We start from the raw sequence: 20,719 nt of genomic DNA, 5'->3' as shown, positions 1-20,719 counted from the left end.
ATGGGGGGGGGGGGTGCCAAAAAATGATGGGCCCCGGGTGTTACATATGCTACGTACGCCACTGCCCTGCCCCATTCCTTTAAGCTCCGCCTTAACTGCACAAGCCTCCAACGCTTATGATTTGAAAGGGTTTGAGGCTTGTGCAGACGAGGGCAAAGTTGGGGGCAGGAAAACGAGCTCCCGCGGGTACGGGGCCAATTTGTCCCCCGTGGTATTCTGTAGTCCAGAGGGTACAACCAAGGCAGCCAATCAGGACAGCCCAAATGACACCGCGGCGCGAGGGGAAGAGGCGTTTCAGCTCCTCCCACCGACTCCTGGTTCCTGTTCCTGCCCTGGGACTAATCAGTGGGAAGCCGCGAGCCTCCGCCTGCTTCGGGGGAGGAGTCAGGGCGGAGCCCCGCTCCGTTGAGGCTCGAGCTCTTTCTGCCCGCGATGCAGCCAATCGGACGAGCCTTTGCATTTCGAGGGACGTGGAGGAACTGACCGAGGTATTGGGGGTCGGGGGGGGGGGGGAGGGATGCTCTTTCAATTCGGTTGAAGGGCTGTTGCAGCAAATCTTTCTGATCTGTTTTTGCAAAGCACTGGATCTTACTGCAACATGCCTGCTGCACACTTTCCACTACTGTAATTTATGTTTAAATACATATAAACACAGTATATAAAAATTTGACTAATCTTAACATGCTAATGTAATTTTAAAGTCTTTTTTTGCAACATCAGTCTGTATATACAGTCTCTTCCTCTGTAAACTGCTCTGAGCTGCTTGTGCGGTAAATAAAAATAAAGTTATCATTAAATAGTTTTTGTCATTCTCATAATTCTGGACAGAGACTGGGCCTGGCTGAAAAGGGGGGCTTTTGTCCATACCCCAGCCATGAGTGGGGAGTTATACAGCAAAGATGAGACTCTGGAGCTGCGCAAGCGATTGGTTGGGTAAGCTGGATGTTACTTTCTTCCAGGTAAAAAGAGCAAAGGTTTCCCTGCTTCTGACATGTACCACCAGGTGGCCTTGCCATGCCTTTGAAAGTACAAACAGCTGTAAGGGCTTGAATCTCTCCAAAGATGGGGGAATACATATTGTGCCTGGAAATAATTTGCCCTGAACTACACTTACTCCTGAAGAGATACAAACTGAATCCAACAAAAGAATGCTCTGCAGAACTTTTCAAAAGAAAAGACCTATAAATGTAAATTACCCGATGACTGGGACATTCAGAAAAAGCAGAATCTGTGCTGATTTCTCCATATGCCACCTATTTGACTTGTAGATTTTCTTGTTCTAGAAAAACAGGCAATGGTGTAAAAAAAAAAAAAAAAAAAGGGACAGGAAGAAGAATATGAGCTATTAGAAATCCAGTGTCTTTCTTTTTCTCTTCACTATTTCTTCCTTCATCATATTTCTGGTTCATAGACAACCCCGCGAAAGACAAAGGTGCGCGCCGACAACTGAGCGCAAGACGGAGGCGCGCGCTGAAGAAAATTACAGTTTTTAGGGGCTCCGACAGGGGGTTTTGTTGGGGAACCCCCCCCAGTTTACTTAATAGAGATTGCGCCAGCATTGTGGGGAGTTTGGGGGGTTGTAACCCTCCACATTTTACTGTAAACTTAACTTTTTCCCTAAAAACAGGGAAAAAGTGAAGTTTTCAGTAAAATGTGGGGGGTTACAACCCCCCACAACGCCCCCACAACGCAGCACAATTTCTATCACGCCCCCCCCCATCGGAGCCCTAAAAACAGTAATTTTCTGCGGCGTGCGCCTCCGCACTGCGCTCAATTGTCTGCGCGTGCCTTTGTCCCGGCGCGCTTTTGTCTGCGCGCGATATTTCTTCTTGGTCTCTTTTTGTACAAAGTCAAGTACAGTATCTGGGTCTGAGGAATAAACTAAGGCCGGCCCCTTCTTAGCTTTTTAAATGAGACTGAGAAGCTGTACAATGAGGTGGGGGGTGGGGAGGAGTGTAGCACTCTGCCATTCAACCCTATAGAGCGGTGGTCCCTGGAGGACCACCAGCAGCCTGGTTTTCAGGATAGCCCTAATGAATATGCATGGGGCAGATTTGCATGCCTGTCACCTTCATTACATGTAATCTCTCTCATGCTTATTCATTTAGGGCTATCGGGAAAACCTGACTGGCTAGTGGTCCTCCAGGACAGGGTTGGGGGACCACTGCTATAGAGGACACAAAACCATTTGAAACTTGGCCAACCTGGGAGAGATAAGCTTAACATTTACAATTTGCCAGACTGCTGTTTATAAAAGACAAGAAGTACGACTATGTTTATTGTTCATTTGAAATCCCACCAATGCAAACGATCTACTGCCATGTATTTTTAAAGTGTTATAGGGCGTACGCAGTGCTGTCAGTAGTCATTAGTACATATAAGAGACTGTCCCTGCTTGAAGAGCTTAGAATCTAAGTAAAAATAGACGTACAACAAGGGTGGGGGAGGTTAAACTATGGTGCAAGTTAGGAATTGAAGGCTCCTAGAGATGGAGCTTGGCATATTGATCCAGGCGATCTGTTCCAGGCATATGGTGCGGCGCAGTAGAAAGGGCACAGTCTGAAGTTGGCAGTGGAGGAGAAGAGTGCAGATAGGAGAGACTTGCGCAATTAAAGTGCGACCAATGGCCTGTAAGATTGGTTCATAGACAACACGAAGGCGCGCGCTGACAACTGAGCGCAAGACGGAGGCGCACGCCGAAGAAAATTACTGTTTTTAGGGGCTCTGACGGAGGGTTTTGTTGGGGAGCACCCCCAGTTTACTTAATACAAATTGCGCCGGCGTTGGGGGGGGTTGTAACCCCCCACATTTTACTGAAAACTTCACTTTTTCCCTGTTTTTAGTGAAGTTTTCAGTAAAATGTGGGGGGTTACAACCCCCCAAACCCCCCACAACGCGGCGCGATATGTATTAAGTAAAGTGGGGAGGTTCCCCCCCACGCCCCCCCCCCCGTCAGAGCCCTAAAAACAGTAATTTTCTTCGGCGCGCACCTCCGCGCTGCGCTCAATTGTCTGCTCGTGCCTTTGTCCCGGCGCGCTTTTGACCTGACACCGTAAGATTAATATGTATCATTTACAGCTCCTCCCCTTTTATGAAGCCACGCTAGGCTTTATCGCTGGCTGCAGCGGTAAGAGCTCCAATGCTCATAGAATTCCTATGAGCGTCGGAGCTTTTACTGCCATGGGCCACGATAAAAAAGCCTAACACTGCTTCTTAAAAGAGGGGGGGGGTTAGTTGTTTGAATTTGGTCTTGATAAAAGAGAAATAGCACCTCCACATTTTCATCTGTTCTTTTTTTTTTTTTATTTATAAGATTATTCATTTATTACAACAAATAAAAACCATAAGCAATTACAAATCAGTTCCAGGAAACAATAAAATCATACCCAACTTATATTTCTAGTCCACATTATTAGGACTACTGTTATTAACCCAGTGGAAGAGCGCTTGTAAATAATACATATAAAAGGAAAATACGTATAATCACCTTGTCTGCAGGCAGGATGTTAATTTAACTTTTTTAGATCTCCTCTCTTCAAATCTCTGAATTAGTCTGGGGTATATTATCCAATTTAGATTTATCTTGCAAAAATATCTCCAACTGAGATGGATCAACAAAAATGTATTTATTGTTCTCATATGTGACCAAGCATTTGCAGGGAAATTTAAGAAAAAATATATATATATAATTAATTAATTAATAATGAATATTTCTAATTTTTTTTTTTTTAAAGCCGTGCCAATCATCGTGCGTTAGTTTTTGCATTTGTGCAGGCTAAACACGCTCATTTTTTTTTTAGGAGGTGTGTCGAGGGCAAAGAGTGGGCATATGCTAAACTGGTTAGTTCACAGATAATGCAGGATCTCTTACCGGCTACAAAATAACCCGCCATTTACAAAACTGTGGCGTGGTAACAGCTCATAGGAATTTGGAGCTGTTACCGCCGCAGCTGGCGCTACAGTTATACAAAAGGGGGGTAAGCTCTTCTACAGTAATTTTTAAAAATGGCCTAATGGTAACATTAATGTATGACTGTTAATGACATAAATCAGGGGTGTCGAACTCAATCAGAGAAGGGGCCAAAATCTAAAATCCAGCCTAAATCGCGGGCCGAATGGTTTACTGAACAGTCATAAACTGACAATGTTAACCAGAAATGTGAATTTAAAATGAGTGGAACAATCTTTTCCTTAACAGTGCTGTTAACCAACTCACATGCTATCAAGCAAAACAGTAATATTGGTATCAAGCAAAACAGTAATATTGGAATGTACCTAAAATGCTCATTGTTTTGTTTTCTGGCTAGATGTCTGACACCGTTTTCCCCGTATCAATGAGTCAATGTTCGGTTTTATTTCTTGGGCTGTAGCAACCCGCAAAACAGCATGGAGGTTGTCATCGGTAATGCGTGATCTGTGCTTGTTTTTGTTCAGATTCATTATTGAAAACATCTGTTCACAAAGATAGGTGCTCCCGAACATGGATAGAATACGGGCAGCATGAAGTCGGAGCTCTGGCATTGAGTCAGGGGGCAGTAGAGGGTAGAAGTCCTCAATTTCAACATCCTGAAACCTTGATTTCAGGCCACTGTCAGACTGAAGCTCGATTATCTCCATCTGAAGGTGATGGGGCACATTGTTGACATCAACTGTAAAAGGATTGGCAAAGATATCAAAGCCTGAGTGCTGTGTTCTAAAGTCAGAGAAGCGCCGCTCAAATTCACTTAGTAAACGGCTAACTTTGGTAGCCAGCCGACTGCAAGGAAAAGTACCAGAAATAGTGGTTGAGATACTCAAACGGGAAAGTGGGCAAGATTGTCCTGTTCCAGTTGGGACTTCCATAGTTGAAGTTTACGCTGGAATGCTGTGATCATGTCAGACATCTTCGTGATGACTTGTTTGCGTCTCTGCAGCTTCAGATTCAGTTGGGCGAGATGCTCGCATATGTCACACATCATAGCAAAATCACATAGCCAGGCGGGATCCGACAGTTCAGGCAAGGGCTTTCCTTTACTTTCCATGAAAAGAGCAATTTGTTCTCTGAGCTCAAAAAATCTTTTGAGGACTGCGCTCTTGCTCAGCCATCTTACTTCTGTGTGGTATGGCACGTCTCCATGCTCTGCACCCACCTCCTGTAAAAATTGCTGGAACTGGCGATGATTCAGGCCACGTGCCCTTATAAAGTTAATAGTTTTAATGACTGTGGTCATTATGTCATTCATGTCCAGAACTTTTCCACACATAGCCTCTTGCCTTTTTGCAGATGATACCAAGATTTGTAACAGAGTAGACACCGAAGAGGGAGTGGAGAATATGAAAAAGGATCTGCAAAAGTTAGAGGAATGGTCTAATGCCTGGCAACTAAAATTCAATGCAAAGAAATGCAGAGTAATGCATTTGGGGATTAATAATAGGAAGGAACCGTATATGCTGGGAGGAGAGAAGCTGATATGCACGGACGGGGAGAGGGACCTTGGGGTGATAGTGTCTGAAGATCTAAAGGCGAAAAAACAGTGTGACAAGGCAGTGGCTGCTGCCAGAAGGATTCTGGGCTGTATAAAGAGAGGCGTAGTCAGTAGAAGGAAGAAGGTGTTGATGCCCCTGTACAGGTCATTGGTGAGGCCCCACTTGGAGTATTGTGTTCAGTTTTGGAGACCGTATCTGGCGAAAGACGTAAGAAGACTTGAGGCGGTCCAGAGGAGGGCGACAAAAATGATAGGAGGCTTGCGCCAGAAGACGTATGAGGAGAGACTGGAAGCCCTGAATATGTATACCCTAGAGGAAAGGAGAGACAGGGGAGATATGATTCAGACGTTCAAATACTTAAAGGGTATTAACGTAGAACAAAATCTTTTCCAGAGAAAGGAAAATGGTAAAACCAGAGGACATAATTTGAGGTTGAGGGGTGGTAGATTCAGGGGCAATATTAGGAAATTCTACTTTACGGAGAGGGTGGTGGATGCCTGGAATGCGCTCCCGAGAGAGGTGGTGGAGAGTAAAACTGTGACTGAGTTCAAAGAAGCGTGGGATGAACACAGAAGATTTAGAATCAGAAAATAATATTAAAGATTGAACTAGGCCAGTTACTGGGCAGACTTGTACGGTCTGCGTCTGTGTATGGCCGTTTGGAGGAGGATGGGCAGGGGAGGGCTTCAATGGCTGGGAGGGTGTAGATGGGCTGGAGTAAGTCTTAACAGAGATTTCGGCAGTTGGAACCCAAGCACAGTACCGGGTAAAGCTTTGGATTCTCGCCCAGAAATAGCTAAGAAGAAAAAAAAAAAAAAAATTTTAATTGAATCAGGTTGGGCAGACTGGATGGACCATTCGGGTCTTTATCTGCCGTCATCTACTATGTTACTATGTTACTATAATGCAATGATAAGTAATCAAGGGTGTGTGGCAGTGACTTTTTTGCATTCTTTCCTTCATTAGTCCAACCAAGCCTTTCTTTTCTCCGCACATTGAAGGTGCGCCATCGGTAGTTAGCCCCACCAACTTTTCCCAGGGTAATTTAAAATTATTTATAGATTTCTCCACAGCCTCAAATATATCTCTACCAGTCGTCGTCCCATGCATGGCAGCTACATCCAAAAATTCCTCAGTGACAGAGAGGTCGGTCTTCGTAGCACGTATAAAGATGGACAGCTGCGCTGTATCAGTGTTGTCTGTGCTTTCATCGATAGCAAGTGAAAAAGCGAGATAACTGCATGCCTGTTCGGCCAGCTGTGATGATAGATTTCCTGAGAGTTCTTGAACTCTGTCTGCAATGGTGTTTCTTGACAAACTGACAGTTTGAAAACTCTGTATCTGGTCTGGGCATACTTTCTCACACACTTTTAGCATGCATTGCTTCAAAAAGGCACCCTCTGAAAAACACCTTGAAGTACGGGCAATTTCTTCAGCCACTATAAAGCTTGCTTTCACTGCAGCATCATTTTTCGCTGTAGCCTTTGTAAACATTTGCTGCTGTGATTGTAGTTTGCCTTTTAGTTCTTTAACAATTTTATGCTTTTCTTCCAAAGTATATTTGCCATACTTAACATTATGTTTGGTGTCAAAATGACGACGTATATTGTACTCTTTCATCACCGACACTGTCTCATAACACAATATACACACTGGTTTGCCCTCACTAAGCACAAACATGTATTCATTTTCCCATTTGTCATTAAATTGTCTGCCTTCACCGTCAACTTTTCTTTTCCTGGACATTTTGGGATCAATATTGGCAGTAAAAGATGTAGTTTATTGGAAATCTGCGTTAGAATGAAAAAGTCAGTCAATAAATGCCTGGCTGGGTACAGATAGCAGATTCTGTTGCGATTTTTATGCCTACACTTTATGCCAGGAACTGGCAGCTTCTGCTGTGTATTTTTTTTACATAGTTCCCCCCCCCCCCCCGACGTCCGATTCACCCCAAGCAGGACCGCTCGCACGCACCTGCACCCCTACCCCGAAGGACCGCCGACTCCCCGACTCCCAACACGATCGGGGCAAGAGGGAGCTCAAGCCCTCTTGCCCCCCCCCCCCCGACTCCCCGACACGATCGGGGCAAAAAGGAGCCCAAGCCCTCTTGCCCCGCCGATTCCCCAACTCCCCGACAATATCGGGCCAGGAGGGAGCCCAAGTCCTCCTGGCCCTGGCGACCCCCCCCCCCCGCTAGTTGTTCGGGCCAGGAGGAAGCCCAAACCCTCCTGACCACGGCGACCCCCTACCCCCACCCCGCACTACATTACGGGCAGGAGGGATCCCAGGCCCTCCTGCCCTCGACGCAAACCCCCCCTCCCCCCATCGACCGCCCCCCCCAAGAACCTCCGACCCCCCCTGGCCGACCCCCACGACACCCCCACCCCCCTTCCCCGTACCTTTCTGTAGTTGGCCGGACAGACCGGAGCCAAACCCGCCTGTCCGGCAGGCAGCCAACGACGGAATGAGGCCGGATTGGCCCATCCGTCTCAAAGCTCCGCCTACTGGTGGGACCTAAGGCTCCCGGGTCTATTCTGATTGGCCCAGGCGCCTTAGGCCCCACCAGTAGGCGGAGCTTTGAGATGGATGGGCCAATCCGGCCTCATTCCGTCGTTGGCTGCCTGCCGGACAGGCGGGTTTGGCTCCCGTCTGTCCGGCCAACTACAGAAAGGTACGGGGAAGGGGGGTGGGGGTGTCGTGGGGGTCGGCCAGGGGGGTCGCGGGTCAGCTGGGGGGGCGGTCGGAGGTTCTTGGGGGGGCGGTCGATGGGGGGAGATAGATAGCAAGTACGGCTGGCGAGATCACAAGCCTCCTATGTCACCGCGCGTCATTGTGATGGAACGCAGCGGCGTGCAGTGATGACAGCGCAGTGCGGGCCACATTGCAAGGCCTGGCGGGCCGGATTTGGCCCGCGGGCCTTGTGTTTGACACATGTGACATAAATACAAAATTGGAGTTTTCTTATGGGCGTAGTAAAAATAGGTCTTAGCACATGGGGAAAGACTTATGTAAGGAAGCATTAATGCCAGTTTTTATTGTAGCTTTGTAAAAGGACCTCAAAAGTAGCTAACGGGGTTAAGTGGCCTGTCGAGGATCACGAGGAACAGCGGTGGGATTTTAACCCTGGCTTACCTGGTTGGCATTCTGAGGTTCTAACCCAGACATGGGCAACTCTGGTCCTCGAGGGCCGGAATCCAATCGGGTGTTCAGGATTTCCCCAATGAATATGCAATGAAAGCAGCGCATGCAAATAGATCTCATGCATATTCATTGGGGGAATCCTGAATACCCGATTGGATTCCGGCCCTCGAGGACTGGAGTTGCCCATGTCTGTTAACCACAACGCTACCTCTCTACTCCTTGGCTGTCTGTAAAAGGATTTTAATATTTGGGATCTCATAATAAACCCAGGGCTCCTTTCACGAAGCTGCTTTAGGTTTTTTTATCGCCAACCGCAGCGGTGTTACGGTTAGCTATTTTATTTGATATACCGCCATTTTTAACAACAAAAAAAAAAAGTCAAATCAAAGCGTTGTACAATAAATAAAATCAGTGGGCAATATTTAAAATAAACATAAGGGGAAGGTACACAAATAAATTAACCAAACTAGACACAAGAGGACAAAAAGGGCAGGAAAGGTTTACAATATCTTAAGGGGAAAAAAAAAGCAGGATAGGAACAAGAGGATAGGATGCAGAAAGAACAAGAAAAGTAAAGGTAAGATAGTGACTGCGTGGTCACAAGTAATATGAAAAAGTTACAAGGAAATGATCTTCCAAGTCAGAGTTATGAGAAAAATATTGGAGATAAAGACTTCCTAGTCACAAGTCATCAAAAGTTGCGGAGTGACAAGCTATTAGAGCTAGGTTCAAATGCCATTTTGAAATAATAAGCCTTCAAGTAAGACTTAAATGACTTCAGAGATTTTTCTGTCCTCATATATAACGGGAGAGAATTGGAGCCATTACAGAGAAACTAACTCTGTAATTACTATGAGCATTGGAACTAATACCACTGCAACCAGTGATAAAAAAAACAAACACCTAAGGTGGCTTCATTAAAAAAAAAGAGTGGGGACGGGGTTAAAAGATGGCGTTACAGAAGGATGAATCTGGGATTTAGTATTTTGGATGAAAATGTCTGGATTTATTTAGAGACCTGTGTGCTTTCTACAGGCCATCCTGCAAGCTCTTTTTTCCAGAGACTCCTATGAAAATTGTAAGGGCTGAAGGCCAGTATATATTCGATGAGAAAGGAAGAAGATACCTCGACTGTATCAACAATGTTTCCCACGGTAAGTAAAACCAGCAATAAAGAGAAGTGAGAACGAGAAACTGAAACAAACGGGCACTTAATTCTCTTTTGCGTTTTGAAATGATTTTTGAACTGAGCCTCTACGAGGGATATCGTGGACTGGTGCGATGATTGAAAATGGGGACTTCCTCACTTTGATTGAAAAATGAGCACATATATGAGCTACATTGGTAGCCAATTTCCGAGCACTATGCGTTGTCACAGAGCATATTATTAAAATATTTGTTTTATTTTTATATTGAAATGTCAGTAAAATGAGAAATTAAACAGTCCAGGAATGAGAGACTTGTGCTAATTTATTGACACCTAACTTGCACATCTGGCAACATCTAAGTTTTTACCACGCCTGTTCTCTGCCCCCTTAACCACGCCTACTTTTCAGGTAGGCATCGTTCTGCATCAGAAGACACCCCAACTTAGGCATTGTTAGCGCCATACTGATATCTGCCTTAGTTGTCAATTAAAAAAAAAATGTTTTTAATGATTTTTTGGATCTTTTCCAGATAAGCCCCGCCAAAAAGTTAACCCCCGCCACCGAAAAAAATTATAAAAAAGAGGCATGCCCCCCACACACCCCCGTCGGAGCCCTTAAAAAATGGTCGACAGTTTATCCTATTTTTTTATAATGTTAAGTTTCATATCCTCTTTTTTATAATCTTTTTTGGGTGCTCCGACGGGGGGGGGCGTGGGGGGGAACCCCCCCCCACACTTTACTTTATACACATCGCGCCGCGTTGTGGGGCCGTTGTGCTGAGAACTTCACTGGTTAAGGTTGCGTGCGCTGGCAAAAGGTGGCGGGGCTTAACTTTCGGCGCGTCCACTTTTTCCATTAGTGGCGGGGCTTATCTGGAAAAGATCAGATTTTTTTACTGGTATGGTCAATTGCCGTGTCGTTTAACCAATTAAAAAAACAATTGAGTTGCACACAAATATTTGTTAGGCGTCCGTGATTAAAAACATCCCTGAAGGGGAACTTAGGGATTTTGGTTCTAACTGAAAATCAAATCTCAAGTCGGAAATTCCAGAATAGCTGCTGAATGCATAATTTGTAGATACGAGCTGCAAGTGAGTTTAAAGTAGAGAGCATTATATGAGAATAAATATGGACCAGAGACCTGGACCCTGAATTTTACCCTTGCTTTCTTTCAGTTGGGCACTGCCATCCTCTTGTGGTGAAGGCAGCGCACGAACAGAACCAGCTATTAAACACGAACACACGCTACCTCCATGACACTTTGGTAGAGTATGCGACAAGACTTTCCAAAACGCTCCCAGACAAGCTGTGCATCTTCTATTTTCTGAATTCTGGGTACGTGTACAGAACTGCATCGCCCATTGTATTACCTGCTCTCTCCTGCGGCCGACGTTTGGGTCGTAGTAGCTGTTGGTTACCTATAATCACGGCTTCACTTTTTTTTTTTTAGGTATTTGAAATTGTAAATTTAAGGGCGTCGATGTTCAAAATAATTTTAAACGGTCAGGAGAGGCTCCTGGCTGCTTAAATTGCATGCGCGGGACTAACTGGGACTATTCAGCACATAACTGGACAGTGTCGCTGAAAATGCCCAGATAGCAGCTAAGCCAAAACTGGCTTTTTTTTTTTTTTTTTTTTTTTAGCAGCTTTCTAATCATTGTATGTATAATAATTTTTATAGAAAGAATCAAATAATCAGTTCAATAGGATAATACAAAAATACATTCAATACTGATGGGCGTTCTGGAGGTGGAGTCGGTATCTAGGCCCGGGTTCTCTACAGGGCACTGATATCAGCGGCCGCCGACTTGCGTGTTGATTGACTGCGCCCTATAGAGAATCGCGCCTCCGTGAAAGATAGGCGCTGGAAATGTAGGCCAGGGTTTTCCGGGCCTACATTTCTGATGCCTATCTATGCTGTGAATCACGCCTACATAGGCACTTTAAGGCACCTAATGCATTATGGCGCTGTAAAGCATCTATGTAGGCGCCGGAAGGTACTTTAATTTTTACCGTCTATTTTGCCATTTTAAACGGCATTTTTAAATTAACCTAAGGTTTGGTGCCGTTTATAGAATATCCCCCTTAGTGGGTTAAGTGCTCTTCCCATAAATCCAGTCACTCCCTCCAACTATATGTATTCTAATGTATGCTGAACTAGATCCACTGTTTGTTAACTGAAGATGGAAAAGAAAATGACACGGGGACAAATTTTTTCCCCGTCCCTGCGGGAGCTCATTTTCCTGCCCTGTTCCCACGAGTTCTTTTCCTGTCCCTGCCCCATCCCTGCAAGTTTCATCCTCATCTGCACAAGCCTCAAACACTTTCAAATCCTAAGTAGCAACGTTCTAGAGCTCCGATTGTGATGTCATAATGCCTCATTCCACCAATGCCTAAGCTCCGTCCTCATCTGCACAAGCCTCAAACACTTTCAAATCCTAAGTAGCAACGTTCTAGAGCTCAGACTGTGATGTCATAATGCCTCATTCCACCAATGCCTAAGCTCCGTCCTCATCTGCACAAGCCTCAAACACTTGAAAATCATAAGTAGCAACATTCTAGAGCTCAGATTATGATGTCATGATGCCTCATTCCACCAATGCCTAAGCTCCGTCCTCATCTGCACAAGCCTCGAACACTTTGAAATCATAAGTGTCCGAGGCTTGTGCAGTTAAGGCAGAGCTTACAGGAATGGGACAGGGACAGCGACATAACTCACGGGGATACGATGGGGAAATTGAGTTCCTGCGGAGACGGGAAGAAATCTGTCCCCCTGTCATTCTCTAGATGGAAACAACCATATATTATGGCCAATTTGTATTTTTAAAATTGTATTTGAAATGATTTTTGAACTGAGCCTCTACGAGGGATATCGTGGACTGGTGCGATGATTGAAAATGGGGACTTCCTCACTTTGATTGAAAAATGAGCACATATATATGAGCTACATCGGTAGCCAATTTCCGAGCACTATACGTTGTCACAGAGTATATTATTAAAATAGTAGTTTTATTTTTATATTGAAATGTCAGTAAAATGAGAAATTAAACAGTCCAGGAGTGAGAGACTTGTGCTAATTTATTTGCACCTAACTTGCACATCTGGCAACATCTGAGTTTACCACGCCTGTTCTCCGCCCCCTTAACCACGCCTTTGGCTAAACTTGACTTTCTGTATTTCCAACGGTACTGTACCCTTAAATTCATCATTTTTGTCTATGTATTATGTATATCAACCTTGTTACCCAAATAAATGTGTAGCCCCTAACCAGCTAAGGTAACTGCCTAAAACATAATCATCTTTAGCAGAGTATTGCACTTAACCTTCTAGGTATTATGCACCCAACCGTGCTTGAACATGACCACCACCAGCAAAGTGCTGGGTTTTGAAAAGCCTTCTGGGTAACACTACCGCATAGCGTATTTTACTATTCGTCCAAATTCAAATGCTGAATATGAATAATGTAGATATATCCAAAACATTAGGTTGGAGTGTCAGAAGTGTGTTTTTACTTCAGAAGGACACCTCAGCCCCACCACTCCACCGCTAAACCATCTCAAGAAAGCGGGAGATTTACATGGTGCCTCATCATTGGTCATCCATCGTAAGTGCTGCGTAATATTTATTCAATTTTTCCAAGTTAAATATGTGTATGTATAAAAGTTAAAGAGCTTGTATACTTAGCTTAAACACAGCCGAACCTGGGAGTCTGACCCGACATGTTTCGCACATATAGTGCTGTCTCAAGGGTCTCCCCGAGGTCGCCGTTGTCATCCGACTCGCAAGTAAGGTATATGTGAAAGACAAGCTCTTTAACTTTTATACATACACACTATTTAACTAGGAAAAATTTAAAAATTGAATAAATATTACGCAGCACTTAAGATGGATGACCAATGATGAGGCAACATGTAAATCTCCCGCTTTCTTGAGATGGTTTAGCGGTGGAGTGGTGGGGCTGAGGTGTCCTTCTGAAGTAAAAACACACTTCTGACACTCCAACCTAATGTTTTGGATATATCTAGATGATTTGATAAGGTTGGTACAATTGAAAATTATTGGCCATTGGTATATAAGCTAGAAGTGGAATATGAATAATGGGCATTGAGCTTTAACATAACAAATAATAGAAGCAACGTGAAATCAAGGTCAAGGGTTTATTTCAGTGGATTTAGCACAGCAGAGCCATGGATTATTTGTATTAGAATTTAAATCACTGTTTGGCTGAAAACGAATAATGTATTTGGGCCGGATCAAATCAAATATGATTATAGCCCTAATACAGAGCTAAAATTGTTGAACAGAAATCAAATAATATAACAGGGAAGTAAACCGAAAAGCAAAAAATAAAACATTGTGGTCCTTATTTTAGAAGAATATCCAGATGTAAAAAGTGGCGACTTCAGAAATTCACACCTTGCAGATATTTCAAGGGACACAAATCTACATGTATATTTCCCGTTGAACAAAGGGAATACATGTGGGGACAAAATTTCCCCATTGGGTTTCACGTTAATTTAGAGGCATAAACAGGTTTTTAAAAGGTGCCGGTTTCAATCGGGGCTTTACTCAGAGACATTTTCCTTAAATCTCCCCATTTTTTATTTCCGCTTCCAAAATGTTGCATTTCCAGTCTCCATATTCTATGTAAAATTAGGTTCTAAATTAAAGACACAAAGTGGAGTCTTAGTGTTGGTGCAACCATGGTAGTCAAGAGTGCTTAGTAAATAAGCACTGTCTCAGTCTTTTTTTTTAATTGCCGCTGCTGGATCAGACTAGTGGTCCATCATGCCCAGCAGTCCGCTCACGCGGCGGCCCTTAGGTCAAAGACCAGTGCCCTGAGACTAGCCTTACCTGCGTACGCTCTGGTTCAGCAGGAACTTGTCTAACTTTGTCTTGAATCCCTGGAGGATATTTGCCTCTATAACAGCCTCTGGAAGAGCGTTCCAGTTTTCTACCACTCTCTGGGTGAAGAACTTCCTTACGTTTGTACAGAATCTATCCCCTTTTAACTTTAGAGAGTGCCCTCTTGTTCTCTCAACCTTGGAGAGGGTGAACAACCTGTCTTTATCTACTAAGTCTATTCCCTTCATTATCTTGAATGTTTCGATCATGTCCCCTCTCAGTCTTCTCTTTTCAAGGGAGAAGAGGCCCAGTTTCTGTAATCTCTCACTGTACAGCAACTCCTCCAACCCCTTAACCATTTTAGTCGCTCTTCTCTGGACCATTTCAAGTAGTACCATGTCCTTCTTCTTGTACAGTGACCAGTGCTGGACGCAGTATTCCAGGTGAGGGCGTACCATGGCCCAGTACAGCGGCATGATAACCTTCCCCGATCTGTTCGTGATCCCCTTCTTAATCATTCCAAAATTATGGGCCGAACTAACATATCTGTACTGAAGGAATTAGACACTGTCAAAAACAAATGCCAAAACGTGATTTTTCCAGATGACCCAATGTTATGCCCAGGGAGTCAGCATAATACGTGACATGTCTCCTCAAGTCTGCTTATCTGACCTCTTTGTCCTGAGTGTTACCTTGACAACACCAAAAGGATGGCCTCTGTAACACCTTCTTGATAGCATCAAAGAGACAGTGCAACACCTATCCTGACTTCCTTTATTTGAGTGACAACTGGATAGCATCAAAGAGACAATAAACTGCAACACCTCCTTGCTTATTTGAGATCCTGACCTCTTTGATCTCCACAGGACAGTAAGACCAGATGGTCTCTACAATAACCTTGCTTATCTGAGATCTGACCTCCTAGATCTCAAAAGGACAGCTGAGCTAACATCCTGACCTCATTGATCTTCAAAGGACAGTAAAACCAGATGATCATCAGTAAAGACAGATGGGAAACTACATCAAAAAGAAAGGGATAGTGACAAGTATCTGCTATCTTGACCTTTTTGACCTAGGAGTTGCCAAAACAGATAACAAAAGACCAGAACCGGCTGTCTTACTAAGAGGGCAGCAGTTTTTCTCTATAAAAGAGACAAACTCAGCCCATAGAAAATGAATCCAGTTTCGTTGCAACCAAGGGACAGCCCGGTTCGGTTCTCCTCTCCTATCAATCGTTGCGGATTCCCGATTGTGAGGGATGGTGATGGCCGGAAATACGGTGATGTTATTCTATTTTTATATCTATGCATGTAATAAAGTGTTATTGTTTAGGCTTTATATAGTCTGTGTGCTTTTCTGAGTGTCACTGATCATCCCACTTGACAGAAATACGTGGCGGAACAAATTAGTACCAGAAGTGGGGTTGATCGATTGTCGTCAGAAAAGCTAACTAGAAAACAAGGGGTGGAGGAGCAGGCTCCCAATCCCTCTATTCCGAATAGGAATGACAGTATTGGTAAATTAATGGCCACTGAATGGTCTGTAGAAGCAGGATTAAGTGAATCCTGTACTTTTGGAAGTGGGAATCCACATGAATTATGTGCCTCCTTACAAAAGGTGAAAATCTCAAAAAGAGAAGAGCAAGAAGGAATTTCTAGACAAGGAAGGATGATTTTGTCAAACTGGAGGAATTTGCATGAAGCTAAACAGGAATTACAATTGAAATTAGAAGAGCTGGAAAAGAAAAGGTATAATCAACAGCATGCCATTACAATGCTACAATGTCAGAATAAGTTGTTAATGGATAAGGTAGAAACCTATCAAAATGTAACAGAAAAGTCAGCTATGCGATATGCACGATATAAATACAAGAAACGGAGGTGGAAAGTGAGTTACAGAAAAGTTAAAACCTTAATTTATCATCTGCTGGATGATTGGAATCCAAACAAACGGGATGGGAATATTTGGGATTCAAATTCTAATAACAGTGAGGAGGATATATGTGTTGAAGGAGAGCAGGCAGAAAGTTTAGAAGCAAAGCCTGTGAGGAAACAAAGATTACAGGGAAATCTGCAAACAGGAGAAAATCTAACTAGAAATAATGTTAGGGAGAATGTTACTCCACATGAAATCATGGATACGATGGCACGCTTTACACAGCAGCCTGGGGAACCACTAATACAATAGGTAATTCGGGTGCAGGAGCTGGGCGCAGCCGGGATTATGTGGGATGCCACAGATGCCCCTAAATTTGTTCAAATTAGTCAAGAAGTAGCAGTACAAAATGCGTTACGGGAGGATCCTTATCCTGCAAAAAAATGCCCAAAGGTCTTTATTAGAGATAATTATTAGGGGTGTCACGAAGCGATATCCACTTGAATCTGATTGGCCCTCAAATGATAAAATTTGGTATACATTAAAAGATGCTCAAATAAAGATTAAGGAGGGGGAAGAAATAGATGGGAAAAATAATAGGACATTAGAGGAAATGTACTAAAATAGAGGACTGGGAAAGAAATCTATGTCTCAAGCACAAATGAACAAAGGAGAGAGGGAGGATATTTTGGTGCCAACGGCTCCCCCTGAGGAAACTGCTTCCATTCTTTATCCTGATTTAAAAGGGTGGAAGTGTTGGGAGGATCAATAATGTGAATGCCGAGTCTCAGTGTTTGCCTGGACCAAATTAGAACAGCGTCCGCAGGTAGAGATAAATATTTAGTAGAAATCTGGGGAGCAAAAGGTACAAGCTGTAGTGGATACTGGGGTGTAGGAATATAAATATCAGGATTGGGGGGAAAATTATACAAGCAGGAAGAAAGAAAAAAAAAAAAATTTTTACAAATTTTAAAATTGGACAATTACCAATTTGGGAATATACTGTATTAATCTATGGGATTCCTTAAAATATAATAGGGCCAGATATCCAAAAACGGTTAACATGACAGCTTTCCGATGGAATCTATAGTTTTGGTAAATTGCCAGACATTCCTATGAGATCAGTAGTGGTGGGGAAACCAATAGTAGTACCGATCTCCACAAAAATTGTAAACATGAACCAATGCATTTTTACTATTCCTATAGTGGAGCAATGTCCAGAACAATTTGCATTCACTTGGCAAGGGAGGCAATATACATATACCAGACTACCACAAAAATACTTACATAGTCCCACTTTCTATAGCAAGATTAAAGCAGAAAGTGGGCAAAAGGATGCCGAGAGGTGATAGAGAAAGCTAAACTTCCCTTCTCCCCTTAGTAAAAAACAGACTTGGGCCTTTTTTTTTTTGGATTTTGGAGGCAACATATTTCACATCTGGGGTAACATATGGGGTAGGTTGGACAATAAAAAAGTAGAAATAGGACAATAAAAAAGTAGAAATATTGCTAAGTGACCTTTATAATGAATAAAGTTTTGTTAGATAGTATAAGGAAGTTGCACTCCAAGTAATTTTGCAAATGTGTCTTTTACCTCAAACACTAACATTGTGAACCACTGTACTTGCACGTAAACCTCTCTTGTATATTTTATAGATTAAAACTTCCCTGCTTGCATTCTCTTACGATTGTGTGACAGAGCTTTGAAATGGAAGAAAAATAGAAAAGAAGACCAGTAAAACTATATGGAGCAATTAACTTAAGTTTCTATCTCTCTTTCTTTTAGAAACTTAGTATCCAGATATGGTCAGGAGAACCAATCTCACTGTGCCATCTTTAAAATACGTCCAGCACTGTGACCTGATAGTGGGAATCCAATGGATACCACATTTGTTTGTGACTCTTTTGATTAATAGTGTGCTTATTTACAGATTAAAATTCAACCCTGAATCATTACCGATGGAAGAAAGCATGCCGGAGCTCTGTGTTTGTCTGTTTCTGTTATGTGTTGTCTGTTTTAGCTTATGGGGTACCCCAACATTGCACATTGGCCATTTCCAGAGTTTATTCCACCCCTTCTATTAGTCCAAATGGTACCATTTCCCTTTCCAAAAAAAAAAAAATTCCCCCACTTACAAGAAAGTATCTTATGAAAACCATGCTCACAATGATTTTATGCTATGGCTCACAGGTAATCGAGGCCAGCAGCGTGCCAGATTTTAAGAATAAATGGGACGCCCATGTGGGATCCCTTCGTGGGTCAGGGCAAAACATTGGCTAATCTTAAGGGGAGGGTCTATAGAGTGGGCAGACTTGATGGGCCTTGGCACTTTTCTGCCGTCATCTTTCTATGTTTCTATACAGCCCAATGATAATTTAGTTAGGGGTTATATTATAAAAGGATATCTGAAGAGAAAAATTAGAAAGCTTTATACCTGGTAAAATGGTGTTCATTGGTATTTGATAGTTGCTAAATAAAATAAAAAATGGTCTATCTTTATTTAACTTACCAGGTATAAACAGTGCAGTGCACATCTCTGACATAAGTTATTTTGGTATCACATTCTGTACGTGTGTATGGTCTCTCTTAAATGACATAATAATTAGGTCCAGCACATAAAAAGGTGTATTTTCTGAATGTCCTACAGAATACCTTTAAGTGCATTAGTGTTGTTTCTCTTATCTCACACAAATACTACCTTACACACAAGTATTGTGTCAAATGTTATCACATTCTGTACGTGTGTATGGTCTCTCTTAAATGACATAATAATTATGTCCAGAACATAAAAAGGTGTATTTTCTGAATGTCCTACAGAATACCTTTAAGTGCATTAGTGTTGTTTCTCTCATCTCACACAAATACTACTTTACACACAAGTATTGTGTCACATGTTATCACCTTCTGCACATAAAGTGGTTTTTCTCCTTTTTCTCTTATCTTTTACCACTAGGGGTGTTTATTGTAACTAAAGCATTGAAGCTAAACAGTCATGATGAAATATTTTCCTTGGAAAATCACGTACTGGGAAATGTTATTCCATATAGACTTTCATCCTTTTGTGATAAAATTGGTCAGCTCTGCTCTCTCATTCTGATGATTTGGCTAACATGCTGGGTTAAGAAAAAATTTCACCAGATCGAGAAGATGATGACACGCAACCAGACATATCGTGCCGTGCCATGATGCAATTATGGGGCACCGACTTGAGAATAGAAGTGAGCCTATATCCTGCCGCTTCACATTAGGGCTGGTCTCTGGGGGTGGTGCACTGGAATCTTACGTGAGTGAAGGCATGTGAGTGGCATAGCAAGCCTATTGAAACTGGAGCATAGCCAGACCCTACTAAGCTACTAAGCTACTAAGAAAAACGGGATACCAGATAAGTGCGGTGATCGATGGTGAATATGAAGCTACCCTAAATGTATGCCATGAGTAAGAGCACAATTATAATATTAATAAGATTATTAATTTTCATGATTCCCGATACGTGATACTTTCAAGTGAAAGGCCTAATTAGCAAGAAATATTAGAGACTGCAAACATACCAGTTGAGAACATAAGGAAATAATTTAACCTGAGGTATAGTAAATACTGGCTGGCAAACAAGCATATTTTGGCTCCAGAGAAGCAGAGGTATTTAGATGGAAAGGTGAATGGGTGCCAAATACTGTACATAATCATGAACTAACCCTAAGATATGACATGTTGTTAATCATACAGCAATATACTTTAGATAGTAATGTTTCTTCAGCCTTACCGTGGACTATTTGTGAGATTCGTGTTTTGTCTTTTATACAACAAAGAATTAACTTTATCCAGCAGTTACAATTACGAAATAACTCATTGATTTTTGTATTATTTAATAAATCCACGCCCTTAGATAGAACATGGTGGAATTTTTGATATAAAACAATGTTCTGATTTCTCATGTGAAGGGTTGCTTACGGTTATTTGATGTAAGGAACTCTACAATAATGTGTCCTTTCACTGTGATGCCTTTGCTACTATGGGCAACAAACAGATGAACAGAACAAAACATACGTGTTACCATTCAACCTCAAGGTTAAATATTACATAAAAATGTATGTGTTGCTAGCAGTACGGTTAATTCCTGCTATTCAAGCTCCCTTTTCAGTATGTTTAACATTTCTTAATGGTGGGTTTACCTATTATTTATACAAACGATTGTGTATACAAACGGACATCCTCTCCCTTTATTAGGAGGACTTTTTATGGGAGC

At 42.7% G+C, this 20,719-nt stretch overlaps 1 protein-coding gene across 4 annotated transcripts in view; it reads left to right on the top strand.

Moving 5' to 3' along the window:
• The first annotated feature begins 350 nt into the window (after positions 1-350).
• PHYKPL (5-phosphohydroxy-L-lysine phospho-lyase) overlaps positions 351-20,719 on the top strand; it is a 52,791-nt gene continuing 32,422 nt past the window's right edge. For 2 of the 4 annotated variants that reach the window (XM_033926814.1, XM_033926813.1), the window contains exons 1-4: positions 351-488; positions 829-933; positions 9,643-9,761; positions 10,931-11,090. In XM_033926814.1, coding sequence (XP_033782705.1) covers positions 875-933; positions 9,643-9,761; positions 10,931-11,090 — 338 coding nt within the window. In that variant the 5' untranslated portion in view covers positions 351-488; positions 829-874. The remainder of the gene's footprint in view (positions 489-828; positions 934-9,642; positions 9,762-10,930; positions 11,091-20,719) is intronic. The other 2 variants (XM_033926815.1, XM_033926816.1) reach the window with 2 other exon arrangements.

This window comes from Geotrypetes seraphini, chromosome 18 (genome assembly GCF_902459505.1).
Source record: "Geotrypetes seraphini chromosome 18, aGeoSer1.1, whole genome shotgun sequence".
Lineage (NCBI taxonomy): Eukaryota > Metazoa > Chordata > Amphibia > Gymnophiona > Dermophiidae > Geotrypetes > Geotrypetes seraphini.
Note: the sequence above shows the minus strand (reverse complement) of the source record. Positions and strands in the feature narration are given on the sequence as shown.